The sequence below is a fragment of the Simochromis diagramma genome, unplaced genomic scaffold (assembly GCF_900408965.1).
Source record: "Simochromis diagramma unplaced genomic scaffold, fSimDia1.1 OVJJ01000419.1, whole genome shotgun sequence".
Taxonomy (NCBI): Eukaryota; Metazoa; Chordata; class Actinopteri; order Cichliformes; family Cichlidae; genus Simochromis; species Simochromis diagramma.
This window is the reverse complement of record NW_024387244.1, coordinates 2,548,864-2,573,244: the sequence shown is the minus strand read 5'-3', so window position 1 is coordinate 2,573,244 and position 24,381 is coordinate 2,548,864. Positions and strand designations below refer to the sequence as shown.

The 24,381-nt window shown below is 40.4% G+C and overlaps 2 protein-coding genes across 4 annotated transcripts in view; one reads left to right on the top strand and one right to left on the bottom strand.

Moving 5' to 3' along the window:
- Positions 1-13,857, bottom strand: part of rxrgb (retinoid X receptor, gamma b) — a 29,646-nt gene extending 15,789 nt beyond the window's left edge. The window contains exon 1 of one of the 3 annotated variants that reach the window (XM_040052952.1): positions 13,751-13,857. In XM_040052952.1, coding sequence (XP_039908886.1) covers positions 13,751-13,766 — 16 coding nt within the window. In that variant the 5' untranslated portion in view covers positions 13,767-13,857. Of the gene's footprint in view, positions 1-1,530; positions 5,361-7,292; positions 7,528-13,750 lie in introns of those variants that run through there. The other 2 variants (XM_040052951.1, XM_040052950.1) reach the window with 2 other exon arrangements.
- A 392-nt stretch (positions 13,858-14,249) lies between these two features.
- The window catches only part of atf6 (activating transcription factor 6), a 28,370-nt gene continuing 18,238 nt past the window's right edge, over positions 14,250-24,381 (top strand). The window contains exons 1-7 of the mRNA XM_040052942.1: positions 14,250-14,466; positions 15,526-15,614; positions 15,966-16,044; positions 16,308-16,405; positions 17,066-17,189; positions 17,469-17,672; positions 19,220-19,389. Coding sequence (XP_039908876.1) covers positions 14,367-14,466; positions 15,526-15,614; positions 15,966-16,044; positions 16,308-16,405; positions 17,066-17,189; positions 17,469-17,672; positions 19,220-19,389 — 864 coding nt within the window. The 5' untranslated portion in view covers positions 14,250-14,366. The remainder of the gene's footprint in view (positions 14,467-15,525; positions 15,615-15,965; positions 16,045-16,307; positions 16,406-17,065; positions 17,190-17,468; positions 17,673-19,219; positions 19,390-24,381) is intronic.

The following is a 24,381-nucleotide window of genomic DNA, read 5'->3' as shown; positions in this document are numbered from 1 at the left end:
ACATTTAGCACAACAAAACAAAGTTTTCAAAAAGAAGGATTCGCTCCCTCAGAATAACTACGCCGTACCCCTTTAACTACAAGCAGCATTTGACGATTTTCCTTTAATCTTCTAAAAATTATTCTTAGCTATGATTTACTCCACATTGCCAAAGCAACTAAAATGTGAAAATCAAACAACAGAAATATCTTTAAAGTTAGCATGGAATCAAATTTATTTAAACCCAGTGCTTGGTTGCTTTAAAAGTTCCTATAAACTAATCGCTTTTTCAGATAAGGAAAATCATTATGAAACCATATGGTGGCTCCGGTTTAATGCCATATCAATCAATTTGTACTGGACTGTTGAAAAACATGCAAAACTGCCAGCATTTATTAAGCTATAGTCCTGTTGTTTGTTTAAGTTTTACTGAATTGCTCCTGATACTAAATAGGCAACACTGTATTTCATCAACATAGCTGAAGCTCAGCATAATATGGATTTAATCACAGCTTTGTCGAATGTCCTGCGGTGCTTTTAATGAATGATCAGAACAGAAAGAGCCAATAATAAGCATAACCATGAACATAAAACACTTGGACTGCCAGGTTTGAAAGTCTGTATTAGACTATATTGCTGTCCTCAGACCATACTTCCACCCAGGCCAAGAAAATCCACTGAACAACTTTAGTATTTTCAGGAGAATTTGTTTCTCAAGGACACTCAAAAACACGAGGGTGCTCTAAAACGCACAATTTGCAGATATACATATTCTCTAGACAGAGAAGCCACTTAATGGCTCACACCAATGCTTCCCACACCTCTTCAGGAAGGATAGAAAGGAGAAAAAAAAAGGAAACAAACACATCACTGAGGCTGTTGATGGAAAGGTGACAGGCAGTGTGACACAAATGGAGAAAGCGTGATGAAGAGGGCTAACAGGAAGGGACAAGTGTTGAGAGATAAAGAGACAGTGAAGGACAAGGCAAAGAGAGCTGGAAGCATCCTTTTAAACTGGGTGACAACTCCGCTGAACTCATCTGAGAATTCAAGTGAGTCACTAGTTCTAGATCCCGATCTCCAACTGGAAAACCTTGTACCTGCCACAACTTGTTAAAATGACCCAGTGATGATAGAAGCAGGAACTAATCTGTTAGCAGAGAATATCCTGGAAATAGATTTAAAGATGCAGTTCCTTGTTTAAAAAAATAATTAAATGTTTCGTTATTTTTTAGCGAGGGATATATACAACATGGGTGAGAGAAGAATATATAAAAGAAAAAAAAAAAAACGGGTTTAACGATCTGCAGATGCAATTGCCATGAGAGTTGTTGGTTTCTCCCCGGAAGAAAGAAATTCAAAATAACTTCATCAAAGAGTGCACAGGGATTAGAGGCATTACTCAAATGCATCTGTGCACCACGAGCTTTTCGTGCTCAAGCTTCACTTCTGTTGAAACTCACAGAAGAGACGCGTTGCATCAGAATGATTCCACACACACACACACACACACACACACACACACACTAAAAACAAAACCCAGCTACTCACAGTGACCATAACCTATTTCCGTTCCAGGGCTGCCCCCACTTCCAGGTGATGCCACTGGGTGCCACATGTCTTCAGGCCCTAATGGTAGCGCTGGAAGAACACGAGTCGCTCAGGACCAGGTGTCAGACTCAAAGTGCTGGCTTGGTGGATGCTCAATCGAGCACTTTTCAGAGAAGAACGGGACGGAAGGGTCGGCGTGTAGAGGGAGGGATGGGGGGGCCTCCGTGAAGAGCAAAAGAGGCGGAGTCCAACAGCGCCGGTTATAGGATTACCCAGATTATCCTTCCCCAGAGATCAATCCCACAGGAACTGTTTGCTGCCCGACTGCAGCACAAATCAGCTCCTCTACCGCCCACTCAACTCATGTTTCTCCTCTCTCTTTATCTCCCCCTCTATCTATACAGAAACACCTGTTGTAGTGGTACAACCAGGAGGTCTGGCCAGAGGGGGGCGCGGTTGGGGGAGGTCATGGTGGAAGGGGTTGTCTAAAAGTACAGTACAACCAGACGTTTCCAATTACTTCCTCTAAAAAGGGTTCAGGGCTAAAGAGCAAGGGAAGACAGTATGAAGACACTAATACAGTCCAAAGGTTATTATATGTCAGTGACATTTCTTCACTACGTTCTCCTTGTTTTTTTAAACATCACAAATTCTCTTTCTGTTTTGCAGGTTTTATAAATGACGTGTGTTGAGTGGGTGACAAGAAGTGGTCAGAGGTTGAAGTTCTATTTTGTCTTGCCAAAAATAACTTAACACCATATCACTCTGTGAAATAACTGTGCCAGCATACAAGCTTAAAGGTATTGTTAGCAGCATGTTCAGTTGAGTCGCCTCTGTGAATATGTTCGTGTGTTTAACAAGTGTGATAGCATTCCAGGAAGTCAGGAATTGTCTTTTTTAGGTGCTCTAGGATAGCCAGGAAAACACAGGGCAAAGTGAAAATCCAGATGCACACACAGGCCAAAAATATAACTTAAAGGCAGCGAGGAACAATACATGAGAAATCCTGAGGGAAGCTAAATAAACCGTGCAGAGATGGATTTGATCTGCAAAAGTAACCCTTGGTGGAAGACTGCGTCTACTATAGCAGGCTTTTAAAACAGGTAATCATTTTTAGACTTAAAAATATGCATGCAAGAAGTAGATGTTCTACTTGTTTAGTGATGACAGAGGCAAGGCAACATGTTATTATCACCACAAAATAGACCAACCCGTAAATGTTAAAGTGTTCCTTCTAATTTATCCTTCTTCAGATATTCAAACTGAGATATGGCACCAGAAACTTCCCATTTCTTGTGTCCATCCATTTGCCTTACGCAACTCAGAGCCTTCTTGCGCAGACTACCCAGCAAGTGATTGGATCGACTACACAGTGTTTAAAGGAGAACCACTAGTAACCATATACTCTCAGTGGCACTCGTTTGGCTTTGTCCTCCTCCCGTGACTCAGCGGCCCGACACATAAGAGGAGAACATGACGGAAGAGGAGAAACGCTAGCGTCTCTTTAAGAAATCCCAGAGGGAGAAATTAAAATAATGCAATCCTTCTGAAAAGCACGCTGTGTTATATTAGTGTGTCATGGCCCACATAAAATACATGAAATTAACCCCGAGAGCCATAATTAGTAATCACAGATGTATTATGGTTTGTTAAGGCGCGGGAAGAAGATAATTGGCAGCCCTAAATTTAGGCTACATTCTTAAATCTAAACTTCTAATAATGTAATCAGCGTACTGTCCCCTCAGGAGAAAGGTTTCCTTATGGCCTGCTCTCCCTGCCGGTAGTGATTTCTGACAGCACTGAGGACATAATCATGTGGCATATTCAGCTGTGTAGACATTTATAGGAAAATACAGTGGAAAAGCAGAAAAGAGAAGGGAAATTATGCTACATTAATGTGTGCTTCTGCTACATGTTGATGCTCTGTAGAAGTGAGACAGGAGCAGCACACTAAAATGGCACTCTCAAAGCATTAAAAATAACCCAGCGAGGTTTCCAGCATGTTCTTCATGGAGAGGTTTAATGAGATCTAATGTTCTTAGCTGCTACCTGTTGCTGCTATTTGTGCACCCACAGGACAAAAAAAGCACCATGAGAAATATTTTGGCTGGTCAGTCAAACTAGCATCTATTGAGTTATGAACTTGGGCTCATTAATCACACTCCTATAATAATATAAATGAGTTCCACAGTGCTTAAACTTTCAAAGCCTGTGCTTGTTTTGGAACCGACTCCACATACATTATTCTGTCAACATGGGAACACATCAGCTAGTCTGCTGACTTGGCCTGCAAAGCCAACGGCCAATTTTCGCAGCTTCCTGTGTGGCGAGGATATCCAAACAGCGGATACTGGAAATCCGGGTCAAACCTTCCTGTTCATTTCACAGGTGATTGTGTGCACACAACTGAAGAAAATGTTTAAAAGTTATTGAAATGCAAACAAAGTTGCCTGAACGTGATTGGTGAGAAGAACTTGGGGCTACAAATGTAAAGCTAAGAAACTTCCTGCACCTTTGCCTACAGAGTCAGTTTACAACTCTGTCTAAAAATGTGCCTAGAACTCAAGGTTATGGCTTCTAACTGCCTGTTTTGTGCAAATACCAGTAAATACTTAACTGCAATTATGAACGACAAAGAAAGACAAAACAAAGAAATAATTCACATCATGCACGTAGTAAACTAGGGAATGTTTGGCCTATTTCCAGTGGAAGATTTTAACACACATTTAGCATTTTTTTTAATTAAATTGAAAAAAACTGCACAAATCCACAAGCAGATTACTGCATTTTCACAACTGAATCCTCAAATATTTTCCTGTGTGACTATTTTCTAATTCTTATTTAATTCCATATATTTATTACTATTATTCACTGCACTCCAGCCTTTTTAGCAGAGCAGTAAGAGTGAACCACTCTGCATTTCTCAAACTAATAGTAGCACTGCTGGCAAACAGTTTTCTATCAATTAAGTAATCAAGTAATGTTCCCTCTAGGAATAATATTGCAGATGCATCAACAGCTTTAGTTCTGTGTGCGCAGGTGCAACTTAAAGCTTGCACACACTGAGAAGTGCTGTTGCAGGAAATGACAATTTATTGAATATCAGATGGAAAAAGGAGCCAGATGTTAAGATGCCTTCCAAGCAGTGAACAAATTAAAAACTCAAATTAGATAGGTTGTTGAAATCAGAAATCGCTCAATGCATCTCATAACTAAACATTGCTTTAGCACGTGAGCCTTTGAAGGTTCTCTGCTTGATTAAAGCTGGAATTAAATCAAGGATTTGACCTTCTTCACTAATGACTAATTACTGGCAATTAGCCCAGAGAATGGCCTCTTTTTGCCCCCTCTTTTCCCTCATCCTGCTCTCACAATTGGCACCCACTCAAACACACAATCAAGGCAAGCTGACTATTTTACGCGGAAACACAAATACGCACACGCTCACTTAAAAAGTGCCTGAAAATACACCTTTTGTAGGTATTGTGTGCTAATGAATGTGTGAACACAGGGGTACTGCATGTCTCAAGCTATGGGATCCTTGAGCAAATACCTGCAAAGAGCCACACCTTCTCTACCTGTGTGGTGTATTTAATTCTGCAGCAGTGGGAGGGGAGGAGGTTTTATTACTGCGGGGACTTGACAGTCAAAAGGTAAAACTCACATTCTTTAAGTCACGTGCCATCACGGCCACAGTCTGTTGTAAAGGAGTTACTCATACAAGCTACTGCGCAGCTGTGAAGAATAGGCATGGGTGTGTGAATGTGTGTGGGTGTCCTCCTGCTTCTGTCTGTGCGTGCACTGGGAGGTCAACTGTTGATCCCTAGGAAGTGATGAGTTTTCAAACCACCCCCCTCACCCCCATCCAGCCCCTCACCCTGGTTTCAATCCAGTTCTTCTTTCTGTCATGACCTCCCTGCTGTGTGAGCCAAATAAGTTCTCACCGTCAAATTTCCCAAAATACGCGCTCATCAGCTTGTCTAGAATCACTTCCACTGACGGAAAATAAAAAAATGCTGAAGTGCTGAGAGAGAAACAAAATGCTGATTCTACTTTAAGCTCCGAGCAGGCCTGCATCAAACCTGCTGAAACATAACAAGTCTGGGAAAAGCCAAGAGGAGGAAGAGGTGGATCATGAAGCAATCTGCACATAATCACCAGACTGTTTTTTTTTTGACTCCACACTGCTTCGCCTCAGCTTCACGCTCCTGACAGATTACAAAGGGTGACCATTTTCAAGTCAGAATACAAGTACTGTTTATGGCTCTGTTTTCATACGTGCTTTGGTGCATCCTAAATCATAGCTGTGAGCCAACACATAGACAAAACAAGAGTTGGAATGACTTTCAGTGGTTGTGGTTTTCATTTAGCTCTGTGGCTTTACTACCAACATTCAAAAGCGAATGCACCAGAAGAGGAGGATTCAGCTAATCCTGGTTTATGAGAACTACTTTAAGATTTATTCATAATACATTTTTTCATACCAAAAATTATGACTATTTCGCGTTTAAGACAGACCTCTAGCCTTTGCGGGTAGTGAGTAATGCTACAGCAGCATTACTGTGGAGAAGAGACTCTCTGTTTAAACAAAGACCAATGCAATTTTGGAAAAGAACAGTGTTTAAAATCGCACCGTGGAACTTCAATGCAGAAACACGATTGGCTAATATCTATTAATATCTAAATCTTAGGATGCCATTACTGCCCAATCATAACAGATCTTTAAAGGGAAAGAAGAAAGAGTTTAGCCCTGAGGGACTGCTCCATTACTTCTGTACACTGTGGGTTTCTCTCAACACACTCTCCTATCCATATGTCATGTCATTCCCCTGGGAGCCACATTCATTATGGAAACAATACTCAGCCCCTCCAAATGGTGCAAAGATATCTGTGATAGCATAAACAGGCGGTACAGTTTTGCCTTCAAAGAGTTAGCCTGCTATTAGATTTTAAGGATAAGTGTGTGTGACTTAATGAGACTATATGCGCAAGCCTATTAAACCACATTTGGTTTCAACTAAACACTTAAATGGCACAGGGTATTTCTGTAAGTAGTGTGTCCCACGTGTTGCTCCAAGACGTCCTATTTCCTTGTCTCAGATGATTTTAAGCGGCCACAAGAAGGATAACAGAACAAATCCAATCCACTGGTTCAAGGGCAAAGTCACCGAGTCAGATCAGACTTCAGCTTTACTGAGCAAAATCACATCACGCTGTCATTCAGTTGAATATGGCCACGGCGGTGACCAGGGCGCGTCTAGCACGCTGCACTCCTTTCTACCACAAAGAGGGAGCCTATAAGTTTGTTTATCAGTGGAAATCCGCCATTCCTCTGCGCAGTTGAACGCTTTTCCCCTCTCTGGATCTGACGACCTACCCAGACCAATAAATTGTGTTTCTGTCTCAAACTGTTTAGCAAGAGACGCGCGACAAGCACCATAAATTACATAAGCGCAATTAAAGTGCCAACCTCTGACCTTGCCCGACCGGCACAGCCATGATCACCTGACTTTTGCAGTGACCGCATCTTTCGTTTCAATTCGCGCTGTTCTAACGCGATTATTTAAGCGTAACAACAGGATCCACACACAGCAGTTGGTGGTTAAAGTCCGAGAACACTTTCGCGCACCGCTTGCTGACTGGAGAGAGAAGACGCCATAAAACAAACGCGCTCGCCGCTGAAGTCACAACAAAATGCAGCGGCTTCGCGGGGAGCACCGCAGCAAGATCGGACCCGGGCTAAAATACGCAAGAGTACTCACTGAGGTGTAGATATGGATCATTGCTGTCCATACTGCGCGAGTTGTTGCGTCGATTTCCTACAGTCGGTGCTGCTCCGCATCCCAGCACATTCCTCTCCCAGCCCGACTGAACTCTCTCTGCAAGGCGGCTCTACACAGGGGCCCAGCGAGGGAGGGGGCGGCAAAAACAGGGCTTCTCCCAATGACAACAGTGGTCGATATCAAGCTCCAACACGATCATGACGAAACATCTCTCCTGCAGCGACACTGTGTTGCAATATTTTCACAGTAAAACGTTACTTTGGCGACAGAAAGAAAGAAATAAGGTGTTTTACAGCCTACACGTTGTCTTCTTCCTATTTATAGGCAGCGTAATCAGATCAATCTTTAATAGGCCAATGAAAATAAATCTAGTCGGTCTAGGAAGGGAATGCAAGCTGGATTTTATTGATGACAGGCGATATGTTTGGGCATGACAACCAGTTTAAATACAATAGGTAACGTTATCCTTATATTTTAAAATAATTGCTCCACTGACTTTAGAGTCTGTAGGTCTGTACTTATCTGACACAGATTCTTTACCTTCTTCTCATAAAATCATGCGATTTAAAAAAAAAAAAAAATAGCTTTATTATTTGCAGCCTACACACAACTCCAAAAACAAACACCTGCTTCCAGCTCCTAAATTATCCGGTTTAATCTGTATTTGGTAGGTTATTAACTCCAATTAAATATCTCATTTGGCTTTGCTTAAAGCCTATTAAATCTGTGACTACAGCCTATAACAATTCCAAATGCAAAACACTCTTTTTAATCTCCTGCCGTCTTCCTGTGAAGGGATCTCTCCAGTGTTTACCTAATTGTTAGTGTGAGTCCTGGTCTGGGTACCCCCCCGGAGCCCCCCCACACACACCCCTGTTCACAGTGCGGGGTCATGTAGGGGTGAAGCTCCCGGTACCTCAGAAGGTTATTTAGGAGTCAAGCCGCACTGAGGCATTCACAGTCTTGAACTGCAGAGCGGGCAGACGCTCCGTCAACGCCCGGCCGCTGACCACTCAGCGGGCCTTTGGGCTGCCCCGCTAATAGGACAGGCACCCCGGCACTCCCGTCCTTGTAACAGCGACCCATAAAAGAGCACAGGAGGATGCTAACCAAGATGAATGGGATTTTTTTCTCAGCTCATTCTACACTAATCAGAGCTTTTCATTTGTTATGGCCTTGCGCCAGCCCCTCAGCGCAGCCTTCCATTAGGGCCAGATAACATATAAATTCATTAAAGTCAAACAGAGGCATTAAAATGGTCATTTGTCAGCTCTCTCTTTGTGTGTTCCTAATGGTGGCACATGGTTCAAGGCATTGAAATGATTTTGGTAGGGCTTTTTTTGCACTCTGGCTCAAAAAGGGGGGACGTGGGAATTACATATACACACACACACACACACACACACACACACACACACACACACACACACACACATATATATTTATATATATATAGATAGATAGATAGATATAAGAGTCTGTGTGTTTATATGTGTATTTTTTTTCTTTAATGAAAATTTTGAAATTCTAAAAACATATGTTCCTACTGGTTTTTATGCTTTATTAAAAAATAAATTCACATAATAAAAATCTGCTCAAATCCACATGTATAGTTTAAAACCTTTTTTTAATCTATCATATTTTATTTATTTATTTATTCATTTAATTGCCTAATGTTTTATTTTGGGGATCATCTAATCCATCCATCAACTTCAGATCTCATTCCCCACCCACCCATCCTGCTCACACACACACACACACACCCATTCAAGCCCACTCAGCGAATCAACCCTTTGCACTAATCCCTTTGTATTCACAGCCCCATTCCCACCAAACTGTCCTAAAGCCTAATCCTAAACCCAGCTCGACAAACCTGGGCTACCTGCTAACAAGTCACAGTGCAGCTAAGAGGCCAACCGAAACCTTAACCAAACCGTCTGTTTAAGTCACCTTTAATCACCCCTTCGCATGCATTCATGTAAACAGCACCAGCTTATAGGTGCGTTCATTTTTTTCAGTCTTTCACCATTCTTTTGGCCCGCTTCCTGTATTTTCCCTGTTCCTTTCTGCATGTGTCCTTCTCTGGCTTCGGGATGGAAGTTCTAGCTGCGTCGTCATGGGAGATGACTCTCTCCATCTGCCTCCGCAGCCATGAGCCCATCTCCATCACGCTTTATCCGAGGGACTTCCACCACCCCCACCCTCCTGGACCCCTCTTCACCATTCTGACAACCCCTGCCCCCTGCTCAATAGCCTACATAAGCCTGCGATGATAAGTGTTCTCCCTCTTTGTGCGGGTTGGGATAAGACAATGCCACAGAGCACTACAGAACATCATCCATCTCATAGCTCATCAATCTGGCAGACAAAAGATGAAATGTAGCTCAAAGTCCCTTTCGCAAAAGGGGTTTTCTCTTTGCTTAGAAGAGGCTTGTAGCCCAACTTTCTCGCTCCTTTTCACTGCTAAGTAAAGTTCTTCTCCTCATGGCCACAGAGGAGGAAAGTATGGCTGTCTTTTCATAAAACACCAGTGCATAATTACAACTGCACAAAAACCCAATCAAATATGTAGACACAATTTCAATATCAAGTGACAGATGTACTCAGTGGCAGCAAAATTATCTTTTAGGCATGAAAAGCCTGACTGGAAACATGCTGTTAACTCACCAAAGCATGAGGCCTCTGCCACATTTACAGGAATTTGTTTTGTGGTAAATGCTAATTAAAGCCTGCTGTCAAATAAATGACACCATCTACTTTTGGTTCCTTGATTAAGTTTACATTGTCTCATGGCCAGCGTGGGGCTCTTTGTTCACTCACTGTGGTCTTTGTTTTATTTATGTGTTTATTTGTTTCAGCAATACATTCCTAACAAGATACTCCTTTTATGAGTAAATGTAAATTTACTTATACAGCATTTAGATCCATGTGAACAATAGTGTGTTGTTTCACCTCTTTAACCACCATGACAAATAACAAGAGCATCAGAATGTAACCACCAAAGCATTAACTGTAACAAATTACTGTAAACAACCAATAAATTGAGTATAGTAACGTGCTGTAATCAACTTTTTCTTCTTTTTCAGTCATCAAGTCATCTGACTCGAGTCTTGCTCTGTTGCTTGTTTCTCATCTCATCTGAGCAAAATCCTGTTAGAGAAATCATGGGCACCGTCTACATCATAGGTGTCAAACTCTCGCCCGCAGGCCAAATTTGGCCTGCAGCCTAATTACATTTGGCCCACGAAGCCATACCAAATTACTATTAGAGCTGGCCTACTGGTATTATACAGCTAATATATATATTGTTTAGTATTAAGCTTTGCTTGTTCCATATTCAGTTTTTCAGCAAAACGTGTTTGAGTCCATAAGAAAAGATTCATTCTTATATCTGGAGGAATAAATATATTTCAATAAATATTAACGTTAGCCCGCGACTTTGTTCCAGTTTTAAATTTTGGCCCACTGTGTATTTGAGTTTGACACCCCTGGTCTACATCTTCCGTTATTGGTCTAAATGGAGTTTATTTAACCCTGTTTTCAAAAGTGTTTTGAGGAAGCAGTACGAGAGGAAACTGTTATCTTGCATTAAAAAAAAGAAAATGAACTGAGAGACAAGAACACAGACTGAAAACCTTTTCTGCTTAAAAAAATGGCTTTTTTTTCTACTTACTGATCTACAGTACAGTGAAACATCCTAAGCTAACCCTCGTTTTCCTTTATGTTGCTAGGGAAATTAGAAGCACTTACAATGATTTATTGAAATATGTTTCAATATAAATTGAAATAAAGTATATAAGGCAAAACCAGAGTTTATGCAATTCTAAAAGGCCTGAAAGTCAATATGTGGTATGACCACCTTTATTATTCCACATGGCCTGAACTCTCATAGGCAAGCTTTCTTGTAATTTCTTTAAGTAGTCTTCAGGGAAAGGTTCTCCAGTTTTTTGTTTCACTTTTGTCATCTTACATTGCTTCAATAATTTTTTGGCATACGTCAGCCTTTTCTACCCATTTCCCTTCCTTAAGAATGGCTTTATGACAGCCACTTCTCCACTGAGACCATTTATGGTGACCCTTCAAGTGAACAGTACATGGATGAGCTGAATGGCTAGCATCTCTCTGGTACTGATTTCTTTTTAGGTCCACTGTTCCTTTGTCCATTTTCCTCAGATTTAAGGAAACATTGCACACCATGCTGCAATAACAACCCGTTGTGCAATTCTAATAGCCAGTCGGAATTATTTTTATAGAGCAAAAGTACTATTTTATGTCTGTCAAGTTGTGCAGTCTTTAGCTTTTTTTTAATTAATTCAACTCAAGAGATGGAAACAAAGTATGTGTTTCACAGGCTGCTAATAGTAAAGTAACAAAGACTGGTTTCATAACGGGTTATTGTTTTATTCTAAGGGATTTTGTGAAGAATTAACAACAAAAAAAGCTTGTTGTGAGTGTGTTAAAGTGGGCATAATATTCAAATAACATAGTGTTCCTATTCTGCTGTGTGTTATATTTATAGTGGCAACATACACTGTTTATATCAGCTGTTCATATTTGTATAAAATATATGTGACTGCTTTACCTGTTCCAAAATTACACAGGGCACCCTTAATTATCATCATTTCTACTCTGGTGTTACTACGAATATTTAAAAAAAAAATGTATTAAGTCTGTTTCAAACTTTAAAAAAAAATTAGCAGACCATCAGCATGAATGGTGCATTTCAGACAAAGGGAGGAGATGTGTTGTAGCAGCTTTTACACCAACAGCAGCAGCAATATGACCAAAGCCTCTAATCCATTTTACACAAATGTTCTGTTAAACCATTCAGCCAACATATCAGGTTAACCTGTTAATCTGCTCTTCGTGTCTGGCTCTCAGGGGCTTTTCTCACGATCAATATTATAAGTCCCAAACTGTCCAGACTCCAAACAGACATGCTTGCATTGTTACCATAATCAAGACACCACAAAGTTAGCATTTTGAGTTCTGTTAATAGTAAAACCCTAGACTGGAACCATAGAGAACTATATCCTGCTAAGTAAACACAATATACTTTTAGACGTAGATGACCTCAATGTAAGTCTCCACCTTGAAGTATTAGGTTAAAACCAGTGGCTATTTCTTCTTGAGAGAAGCTTCAAACCAATCCAGCAGGGAATCAACCAGACCACCTCAGGTTAATCTCACTACGACCTGAAATGCCCATGAAGGATTAAGTCCAGTGTACACCTGCCGCTGATTTTTAGCACACAATGTCACTTAAAGTGACTGCGTTATTTTAAAATCACAAATTATAAACATAACTCTTAAGAGCTGATTAATTACCCGCGTTATTCAACGATACATAAATCTCTGATGCAGGACTGCTTAGAGTTTAGCTACAGGACTGATGACCCTTAACTTGTCCATATTTGCAGAGCACATTTTTAATGTCTTAACATGCTTTTTTCCTTGTAAAATTGGAATGATTTTATATGATCTGATTTATGTCCACCTCTAAAAATAAAGTTTTACTTACAGAACTAGAAATAGGACTGAAAATGCACTCTAACATCTAGCAGAGTCTATGCGTGTCCAGCTATTATTGTAGCAGATATAATCTGTTTGAAGAGTTGTGTAGCTGTCAAGGTGTGTATGTGTGTTTTTAAAAAAGCTTCACACCAAGATGAAATCTCTGACACTCAAGTACAGTTCACATCAGAATGGACCTGCACAGCAGCACAGAACCCCAGGAATTGGACAGAGTGGATAGATTCTGTCCATGCAATTCACACCTCCTCTGACCATTATTACAGCCAAGTTTGGTTGTCTTAAGAACGCTGCCCTGTCAGTAGCTAGCTGGGGTAAAATGACCAGTCTAAACTGAGGAATCTGTCTTCAAAAAATACCTTTGTGTGTTTGTTTGTTTTTTTAAATTTCTCTCCCACAAAACTGACTCTGGCTTCAATAAGACCCAACATATGGGAAGTATCAGTGAAAATCTGGTCTGATTAGATATCACTTTTCACCTTATTTTTTGTGTTTCTGACAACTCTCATGTGACTACCATGTGCATGTGGCCTTAATGACTCATGGTGAAACATCATCATGTGCATGAGGCAAAAGGTTCCAATGCCTTGCCTCTCTGTCAAAAAAAGGGGAAAAAAAGCGAGAAAGCTGGCGGTGGATGTCATCTTAAAGTAAAGAACTTTAAACTAAGACGAATTACTGAGAAGAATACACTGGTGTCTACCACAAAGCAGACTGCGTTTTGTATATACACTTTGATGAACAAGATATTTTTGTCTCTTAAATGACCCCTTGCCAAAACATTACCTTTATTTAACCATATTCGGCCACTACAGGATTTTTTCGGTTTTTTTTAAAAGTGCGGAAATGCAGGTGTAGTCTTTAAAATTACTAGTTTGCTTTAGAACTTAACATAAGTGACTTACTCAACTTCTGCCTCATGATCTCAGCTCCTCCGTGTCGACAGAAATCAGCGTTTGAACACTAAACATTTCACGCCGTACCGTGGAGCCTGCAGTACGATCCTGCTGCCTAGTGGCGCAGTTAGGAACCACAAGCTGCGATGTAAATTTTCCAGCAGCATTAAAACGGTTGCAATTTGTAATACTTTTAGTGTCTTTGTTTAATGTCACTGTCGCTCTCGCATTGTTTGTTGTTGTTTTTGTCCATTTTTTTCTTCCTATATATGTGTGTGTGTATTTATATATATACATGTCTTACTTGTAATTCTTTTAAGATCTCTTATTTTGCTTACTGTCATTTAGATAGCTATAACTCAGTCTTCTATTCTGTGTATCTGTTACTTTTTTTCTGTTTTGAGAATCAGAGAGCAATAAAATAAATTATTACAATAAAATTCCCAGCTGCGCGCCCAGGCTCGCTGCGCGACGGGTTGTAAGTCCCTCGGCGGCACCCGTAGACTGACGGTAAAGTCAGACGTGTATCTAAACTGGAAGTTCATCCCTAAACAGCCGCTTGATCAACAGTGGTATGATCGCGCTTTGTTACAGTGTGATAATATACTAATGAATTCAAAAGAGGATGTCATCCGACTTAACGTTAGACTTCGAAAATCATCGGCAATACCCTGTGATGGACAGTGAGGCAGGCATCATCTCCATCGATCAGGAGGGAGAGTGGGGTAAGCAACAGCGGAGCTCACATATTCTAGAAAGACCCATAGAGAGAAGCAGTGTAGCTGACCCAGGATATCAACAGAGACAACACGTATAAAAGAGGAGTTTTTATAAGTCGGTTGTTTTAAAGACACAAGTAGGAGGTTTATGTGTTGTGCTTGTTGTCACACTCCTAAGTCTAAGTTAGCCATTTAGCATTAGCCATGATGCTGTCATGATGTAACAGCAGGTAATTGGAGTTATAACCAGCACTGTAACTGGAGACAGGGCACACTTCACACTGCATTGTCTGATCATTATTACAGATATGTAATACTAAATATTGATAATAGTGCACAACTTACCCTAAAAAAAACAAAAACACGAAGAATGTAGTTTTTTTTTTCTCATTTTTACTGATTTATTTTAATAATCGCTTTTAAGGTCTCGAAAAGTAAAACTTGTTAACAATTTATATATTTATTGTTATCTATTATTATCATTATTAATGCTATTTTTTTATTAGGTTACTAATAATAGACTTGCTGTTTGCACTTACTTGTGTTTTATGCTGAATTGTGTAATAACCCGAGGAAGAAAATGTAGAAGAAACAAATAAGATGTTAAAAATGAAAGTGAAACAGATTTGTTAAAGTGTGACCATAATAAACTTGTTTGGCCTGTTAGAGTTTATGCTTTGAAAAAGACAAAAAAACAAAGATACATTTTTAAGGGTACATTTTTTGGTGTTAGTAGTTTTGTCTGTTATTGTGTTATGCTGTGTTGTGCATGCATGTTTTTGTGGCACAGTCTGAACTGTATTGATAGCATTTCCAAATTACACATTGCCTGTATGGGCTAGTTATTGAATATGGCAGAACTAACTAAATACAGTAAATTTGATCATACCAGCTCGTCTCTTTTACTGGCAGTTAACCGCAAGAAAAAAGCAAAAGCCAAATGTGGCACTTACTTATTTTGAAGATATTTTTTGTAATTGTTTTGTATTCATTTCTTCAATAATCTCATGATAAAGATTTCTAATGGAAAGCAATTGTCTGTGTTCTGTTCTCATTGACATACAGACTTAAGCCTGTTCGATGAGCTGGAGAAACTAGGCGATGAGCTGCGGGATGCAGATGAGCTGCTTGAGGCTCTTGATAATGCTGGCTATGTGAGTAACTCATCCTCTTAATATGCAAATACATGGGGAAGTGAAAGATCAGCCCAGTGGAAATCTGAAAAAAATTGACTGTGTGGTGCTGAAGGTAGAGCCTAAGATGGCTACAGCCACATTTTGTTATGCAAGGACAGATCATGCACCAAAAAAAAAATAAAAAAATTCCACCTACATCGTGCATGCAAAAAAAATACTGTAGACTCAAATAAATGCCCCAGAATTCAAACGTGTTTAATTTTATCAGCTATAAATGACACATTGATTGGATTTCCCTACATGCATTTGCTTCCATTCTGCTTTCTCAGGAAGTCCATTTTTTTCAAAACCATATGTTTGATTTCTCAGGCCAATGGTGTTCCAGTTCTGGACTTTGACATCGACATTCCCCCATGGAATGAAATGGATACATGCAGCATTTCCACAGGTACGTGGTGTCACACTGCAGCACAAAATAAGGACTGTATAAATAAATCTAAAAGGGATATTATTCAGGGATAATATAGCTGTTTTACTACATGCATGTAACATTGGTGCGTCATTATTTTTCAAACTTGTCCACCATGCAGTAGGTTTAATGGTCCAACAATACAAAAGTATTGAATGGTTCAATACTTGAGAGACGCATTGGCTTATGCTGAATAAGACTCGCACATATTGCCCATTGTTTCCATGTCCTTGTGCATCCAGATGGTGAGGTGAGCGTGGACTCTCTGTCACCTGCCCACACTCTGAGCTCGGTGCCCTCTCCTGCCTCAGTGGAAGCTTTGTCTCCGTGTTCCTTGCAGGTAAGACACGGTTTTCAACTCTTTGTCCTTCCTGGTTTTTCTGCATTTGAATTGCATTTCCAATGCAAATTGCACTTTGTTTCACAATGTGATTATTTACATGCTTGCCCCTCCTTTGAGCAGTTGCAGCAACAAAAATTTTCATCCAGATGGCGTTCAAACAATGACAGCTGCTCTTTCCTTTTGGATGGTCATGCACACACTTGAGACACTTATTACCAAAAGCCTTAAACACCTTGTCAGATTAATAATTTGCCATCCATCTGAAATGTGCTCCAACGTCTCGTTAAAAACAGAAAAAAAGGTGCTGACAGCTTCAAGCATATTAGCATAATTTAGCAGGCAGATGTTTTCACAGCGTGTCAAAACAAGGACAAGGGTTACATCTTTTTCTGGCCCCAACACAGTCTGCACGCATTTGTCTGCTAAAGGAATCGTCCTGACTTCTCCAAGGACACATTTGTCTGCTGGAGTCTTTGAGTACTGATAAGGACACTCTATCTGTTTTTATCTGGCGTGCCTTGAGCACACATAGAGTACAAATGGCTTCACAAATTAATTTATAGTGTCACGGGTGAAACGTATTTAAACAGTGATGTGACTACACTGATCATGTCCTCGAAGATACACGATCTAAATCTCATTTGTTTCTTCATTCAGGATGAGGCCCTGTCTCCACAATCGCAGCCGTCTCCTCTTTCAGTCTGCTCAGAGTCCAGTGGCTTTTCTGAAATCTCTTCCCCACCTAGAAAAGCTGCAAAGAGGACCAATCAGGTTGTACGAGGTGAGGCAGCTTCTGCCACCACACGTCTGCTAGCTATTCAGCTTTTCTCAATATTTAGACCTTTGATTACTAAAACAGGGAAGATTTGCTATTTTTGCACCACAGTATGGGTTTGCAAAACTCTGGGATGTCGTGTCCCGAAAAAAAAGTCCTTTAAGAATAACTTATAACTGTAAATGCATATTTGTTTTCCTGAGCTTAGGATATTTATATGAATACCGTTTCCTTGTCTAACTACTTCCATCCCTGTCCTTTGACATATGCACACATGCACACCAGCCAAGCCAGTGCAGCCGGTCAAGAAGCCGATTCAGATTGGCCCAAAGGTTTCCATCCAGCCCAAACCACTGATTACAGCTGTGCCATTGGCTCAAGCAGCAGCTCCCATGCAGGCCAAGACAATCATCATCCAGCCCCTGCAGACCACTGTGCTCCCTGTGGTAAAACCAGCTCCAGTCAACATCAAACCAGCACCCCCTGCAGGTCAGGGCTCACACTGCAACACATCAAAACATGCTTCTCCCTGCACTGTATTGCATCAGACCAATGCATTAGTCATATTAACTGGAAATTTGATATGTCTTACTCATAATACTTTGTAACTCATAATTTAGAGATGATATTCAGGATTATGTTGTCAGTGCTACTAAATCTTTTGTAAGCAATAATTTAATTGTTGTATCTTTGCCAGTAGGTGGTGCTTTAACAACAGTTTTTGCTCTGTGTGAGGCTGTTTCTCACTATTTTGCTCGATGATCAAGACATAAGAATGAAATTAGACAGTAGATTATCTTAATCAAAATATGTCCATATTTGCCTAACATCTGAAAAAAATATGCTCTTTTTAAATCATTATTTTTTTAATAAATAGCCGAACAAGCTTGCTTTCTAACCAAAAAGTGAGACTGTTTATGGGCTGCTATGTGTTTCGTGCATTAGAGTCATTATTGCTGTTGTTTCTTTCTGGTTTAGCCTTTCTGGGTGACCAGTCAGGCCCTCTGTGTTTGTTACATCAGCAGCATCTAAGCCAATGTAAATACTTATGTCATTGCTTGGGTCCCAAATGGGTGGAGCATCTGACCTCTCTCGAAGTGAATTTGAACTTGGCTCCTCTGTCTGCCTTGTAACGGCCAAGATGGCAGATGGTTAAGGCCAAGACATTCAAATGCAAAGCCCCAGATGGAAAATTATTCAAGCGTGCTCAGTGCTATGAAAGGTATTGTTTTATGAGCTCATCAACATTCACAGCTGAGGAGTAAACCTCCTCAGCAACGGGACGATTTGAAAAAGGAAAGAAAGGAAATGAAACTGTTTATTGATTATTTTCCAACAAACAAACATGCTGAACCAAACGTTTGACGTTTTTTTTTTTAGGCCTATGACTTCTTACACATGGTGAACTTGGGCGCAGGACTTGGTGTTGGCACTGCACACATTCATTAGCAGAACTGGCAAACGCTTGCACAATTAGCATTGACAGGTTTAGCATTAAAGGGGAAGGTGGCAGGGTCAGCTTGATGAGTGGTTCCTGGCACACCGCTCTGGGAGGCTTCTGCATTAGTAAGACCTTAATTTATAGTGACAGTCTTGCATTATGTTTTCCTTGTTTATTTCATTTGAGCTATGTTGTACTTCAAGTGTGGGGACACGTGCACATTTATGTCTGTTTAAGCTGATAAACATCACAAACCTATCACGGTGGAATGTGCAAGTTTAAGACCATGGGTCAAGATGGCAAACATCTTCTCCACCTGTAATTTAACAAAAAAGTCCTGTTAAAGAGAAGGAGGTGTATGTGGGTCACCTGAGGCAGGGAGGAGTTTGGAGGAACCTGCATCTGCATCATTTTTACAGGGCACATTGGGCTCATCTTTCTTTCGTGTATTGTCACTGTACAAGACGAAGGCTGGATGAAAAAATAAATGCGAAAGCAAAGTAATCTTCATTAGTCTATGTTAATCACACAATAAAAATATGATTAGCGTGGTTCAGACCTTTAATTTGAAAAAGCCTGTGTGTGTCTCTCTCAGGTCACCCTCTTTTGCTGTCTCAGCCAAGCCAGCTACTGCAGATCCAAACACCACAGGCCATCTCTGGGAGCGTGGTCACTATGCCAGCACTCAGCCAGGACTGGTCTGTACCCGTCGCTGCTCCACCTGTGGTTTCGGGCACACTTTTGACCCCATCCTCAGAGGATGATGTGAGTTCCGAGCATTCTCTAAGAATCTTCTTTTATGAGAGTTTCTATATAATCACCCGACACTGAGATGTTACCACTTCTGGTTTAAAAGCTCTTATCCATAAAATATACAGGAAAAAAAAATTCTTTCTTATTTTGTGTGTCATGATTATTCATCTTTCTCTGTGTGCTGACTGTTAACTTGTTTTTGTGGGGATTTGTTGGGTGTTTACTCTAAAATCAGGTGCATTAAATGCAGGCACATGTGGTGATATAAGTATAATTGTATAATTCTTATTTGTTCCACTTTTCATAGACAGGTTACAAAGTGCTTTACAAACTATACAGAGTTGGAGTTAAAAGTAAATATAAAATTAAAAGAAAGCACCGGAGTAATATATCTGATTATCGTTCAGAGCTAGTTTACCAAAATAAATAAATAAATTACATGCTTGTAAAACATTTTTATTTTTACCCTGTGTGTTTTAGAAGCATGCAGGCCTTTAATGAGTATTTCAACGACAGTGGAGGAGTATCTTAAGGATAGGTAGGATTTTTAAGCTCACGAAACGCTGTGATGGTCGTAGTCTTTAATTTGCTACCTAACCAGCAATGTGCCCAAGTAATTCACAGGAATAAATGGTGCCTTCAACACCTGTGTTTGTGTGCGCGTGTGTGTATCGACATGCAAGTACTTGCCTGTGTGCGCTTGCGTGGAGCAGCATTGTTATGCATCGTGAGTGTGCGTGCAGTTGCTCACTTTGTGATGCTGTGCTCCGGGTGTTTACGCTTGAACTGGATCCTGTCCAACCCAAACTCCCCCATTTAAACCTTTTTTTTTTTTAGTATTAATTTTAATCTCACAAACCATTAACTTTGATTTTTGGCTAAAATGGTGGAAATGAAAAAGCATTTATAGCTGTTGTTTATAATAATGAATCCATTTTTCCACACTGAGAGAAAAGTTATTACTCTGCATGGACCATGCCAGTCACTGAAGACACAAATTGCTGCTTTTTTTAAAATAGAGAGTGAGTACCAGGCACGTTCATTTACTTTGTACCAGGGGCACTCAAAGTGCCAGTGTAGGGAGCCAGTTTATGATGGAGGGCTATAGAAATCCACACGTGAAACACTTACTTTGCAATGTCACTGCTCAGAGGGTGGTTTGTCTTGGTGGTTGTCATTTTTGTGCGAGTTTTGTAGTTTTGGGGGGTTTTGTTTTGTTTTGCGGGTTTTTTAAACCACTGATGGCATTTCTTGAAACCAACTCTGTTTCTTAAGACTTATGGTGGCTAGAGCAGAACTGAAAGTTACATGAACTTGTTCTTATGCAGCTCTTTTCTACTCTACATGAGCATTCGAAGTGCTTTATAGAACATGCATTCGCACAAGCACCTTTTTCTGTGCCTTGCCTCTAGACTAGTGCTTTCTCTCTAACGATCGCATGCACCTACACTCTGGTGAATTCATCGGGAGCAACTCAGGGTTCAGTATCTTGCCCCAGGATTTCTTGGCATGCAGATCATACCAAAGTACGCTTGGGCAACAAACCACCAACCTTCCCATTAGGAGACCACCTACTCTATCTCCCAAACCACAGCCACCCATAAGAAGTTAAAACAGAAGAAAACTGCTCCTTTTGTCTCATTTTGCACCATTATACATAGTATGAAATGTAGAGAATCACATTCTTTCTTTGTTGTGCGCAGGGGCCGAATAAAATGTTAACAACGGCCACCATTTGTGACCACAGACCACACTTTGAGAACCGTGGCTTGAGACCACGTTATGATCTGAAAGGAATGATTTTCACTTTGTAATCAGAGATAAATCTTAAGGAACGCTGCAGAGCACTGAGACGACACAAACATGTAAAAATGCAAATAGATGATGAGTGTTTTATTTTTTTAATTTGCTACAGTAGAACAGATTAGTTTGAAAATGACAGGGCATTGCTTTCAGTATTAATGGCAGAGGGTGTATTCTTTCGCGTGATGCGTTCAGGGGTGATGCCAGGACAGCTGCGCTTTCCCCACACGCATTCGTTTCTCCCTGGTTGATTTTTACGACAGCGTATACATGCAACCACGGCCCCGTTAGCTGCAGCAGAGACTGCCCCAGCAATTTAAAAGACATAAAGTAAACTTGTAGTATTTTTTTTATTGTTTATGGCACATTTTCTTGGTCTCTTCATAAAGGGTCACCAACTTTTACAAGTGCTTGTCTTATTTTGTGTGGGCGTGTTTGTTGTGATCTTTTAAAGACCTGAGGCTAGCGACTCGCTGGGACTTTTAGCAAATTCGCTGTTGTTTCGGGCTTCGGTCTCCAGCACAGCAGTTACTCATGTCTTGTTCTCATCTGACCTTTATTGGGTTGAGAAACATGTTCTCACTCTGTCTCCTCTTTTGGACTTGTTTGTTTTGTTAGCAGGACTTCCACATTCACAGCATGTCTCCTTAGCATTAGGCTGAACAGCAAAGTTGCAAAAATGAAAAGTTAACATATTTTGAACCTTTGTTAATTATGGAAAACCATGTGTCACATTTGTGGAATGTCTCTAAAATCATGTGCAGTGATTTCTGTGGTGACAGTGGGAAAATGTATCCAGATTTCTGCTGTTATTATCTCACGGGGCAGTGATATATGTGAACATGGAAAACAGTTCACTTCATCTTAATTAATATTAACTTGGTTAATCGGGTAATTAAAAAAAAAAGATTCTGAAAAGCGTCTGGGTTTGTTGTGTTTTTTTTTTTTTTAAATAAAATGTAATAGTTGACCTCTAGCTGTAAAAGCCGCCCACCCCTAAAAGGGCGTAGAGGAACTTGTCCAATTATCGCAGGCATAATTCAGTCGAGAGAAGCACTTTTTGCGCCAGACATCGAGAGAAATGTCGAGGAATTCCAAACCTCAGAGGCCAAAACAAATACTCCTCTCAGCCATTTGTAAAGCCAACCAAGTCAATAAAGTTTATAATAGGTGATTAAAAGAAAGGGTCTGTAAACATTTAATTGTTAGCAGGACAAAGAGATCCAAAGTTTTGAAGTTCACCTTATTTACCAAGAGAAAAAGGTAGTGGAAATTTAAAAAGCTCATCTGAAGAGCCTTTTAAAGGACAACTGGGGCAGTTTTTACACATTTTTGTTAAGGATGGAATGTTTTTATATTTAGAGCAATTTCAGTGGAGTTGGTTGTTTCTGTGGCACAACAAGGAGAATGTAAGAGGCTCGACTCTTCGTGAGAGAGCACTGCAGCTGTGTTCACTCATTGTGGTTTGGCTGCAGCAGAGTGGTGGTCTTGATAGGCTTGTGGATGTGTAAAATGCCTGTTAAAGATGGCATGCTTGTGCCAGGTGTTGCTGCATGTTGTACAGTAAGTCTGTGTGTGTGTGTCGCTGATTCTGGTCTCCACAGTACTGTATTTTGGCCTGCGTAAGCCTGGATGTTAAACGGCTGCAAAGGATTACATGCTTCTGACAGGTGTTGTGCAGTGCGACAGCTGTAAATAGCCATCAGGGATTGGGTTAGTGTAGTGTAATGGGCTCCCAAATGGCAAGGGATTTAGATGTATGTGAGTGTGTGTTTGTGTGCATGTGCATGCATGCAAGGGAAACCAATCCCGTCTGAAATTGCAGGCCTCCACAAAGGTTCCCATTAGTAGGATGGAAGGATTTACAGGCGTGGGCCCCAGGAAGGCCTGGTGGTCCCTGCGTACAGCTAACTCAGATATTTAGGCATGTTTAACTTCTTTTCATCAGAAATATTTCTAAAGCTGGACAGCTGAGACTGAGCTTGATTAAAAACATTGAATCCACTCGCTGGCCACTTTTTTTTTAGGTATAACTTTCTAGTACTTGGACTCCTTTTTCCTTCAGAATGGCCTTAATTCTTCATGACATGGATTCAACAAGGTGCTTGGACCTATTCCTCTGAGGTTTTGCAGCAACATCACACAGTTGCTGCAGATTTGCTGGCTGCACTTCAATGTTGCAAATCTCTTGTTCCAATACTTTACGTCTCAGACTTAATCCGTTAGATTGAGATCTGGTGACCGTGGAGGCTTTTTGAGTAAACTGAGCTCATTGTCATGTTGAAGAGCCTTGTACCTAATTCTGTTGGAAGCAGCCATTGTAAGATGCATACACTGTGGTAAAAACATGTTCAGTAACAATAGTGTGGTAGGCTTAGGCATTCACACTTGGTACTAACAGGCCCACAGTGTGCCTCTGGCCTCTGGCATTAACAGGGCATTTCCACCCAGAGAACTGGCACTCACTGTTTTTTGGACCAATCTCTAAAAACTCTAGAAATGGTTGTGTGGGAAAATCCCAGTAGGTCAGCAGTTTGTGAAATACTCAGAAGTCACTTAAATCACCTTTCTTTGCCATTAGCAGTTGAAGAAAGTAGGCAGTGAGTGAATAACACATGAACACTTAACTTAAGACCCCTTTTTGTAGTCTCACCGTACAAGCACTGTGCACTTCACACTGCATACTGCTGATGGGGAAAAATAGTAGTAGCTGTTATATTTTTTTTCAGAAGCACAGCACGGTTAATCGCTCACTGTTTATATAGAATTCCAAAATTTTGTCCTTAAACTGCCAGAACTCTTATCCAGGGTTATAATAGTAACTAAACTAAAATTGATGTGTTCATTGAGAGTCAACTGATTTCCAAAAGTTCTACTGCCTGTACTAATTTTCCTAAATCTTGCCTCTGGCTCATGCCCTCCATACAATAATCATTACTAACTAAATTAAAACTAAACATTTTTAAACAACAAAAAATCAACTGAAACGACCAAACGCACTCTGGAAACGAGCTGAAACTAAACTGAATTAATAGACTTGAAGAAGTCAAAACGAAATAAACAAAAATCACAATAGAAAATACACGACTATAATAATGATCCACTCGCATCCTATTAGCAAACTTTATGGCTGAAGTAGGTTCATCATTCTGCTTGCTCTTTGCTCAACATATTGCAACCACATTGGCTACGACAGATCTG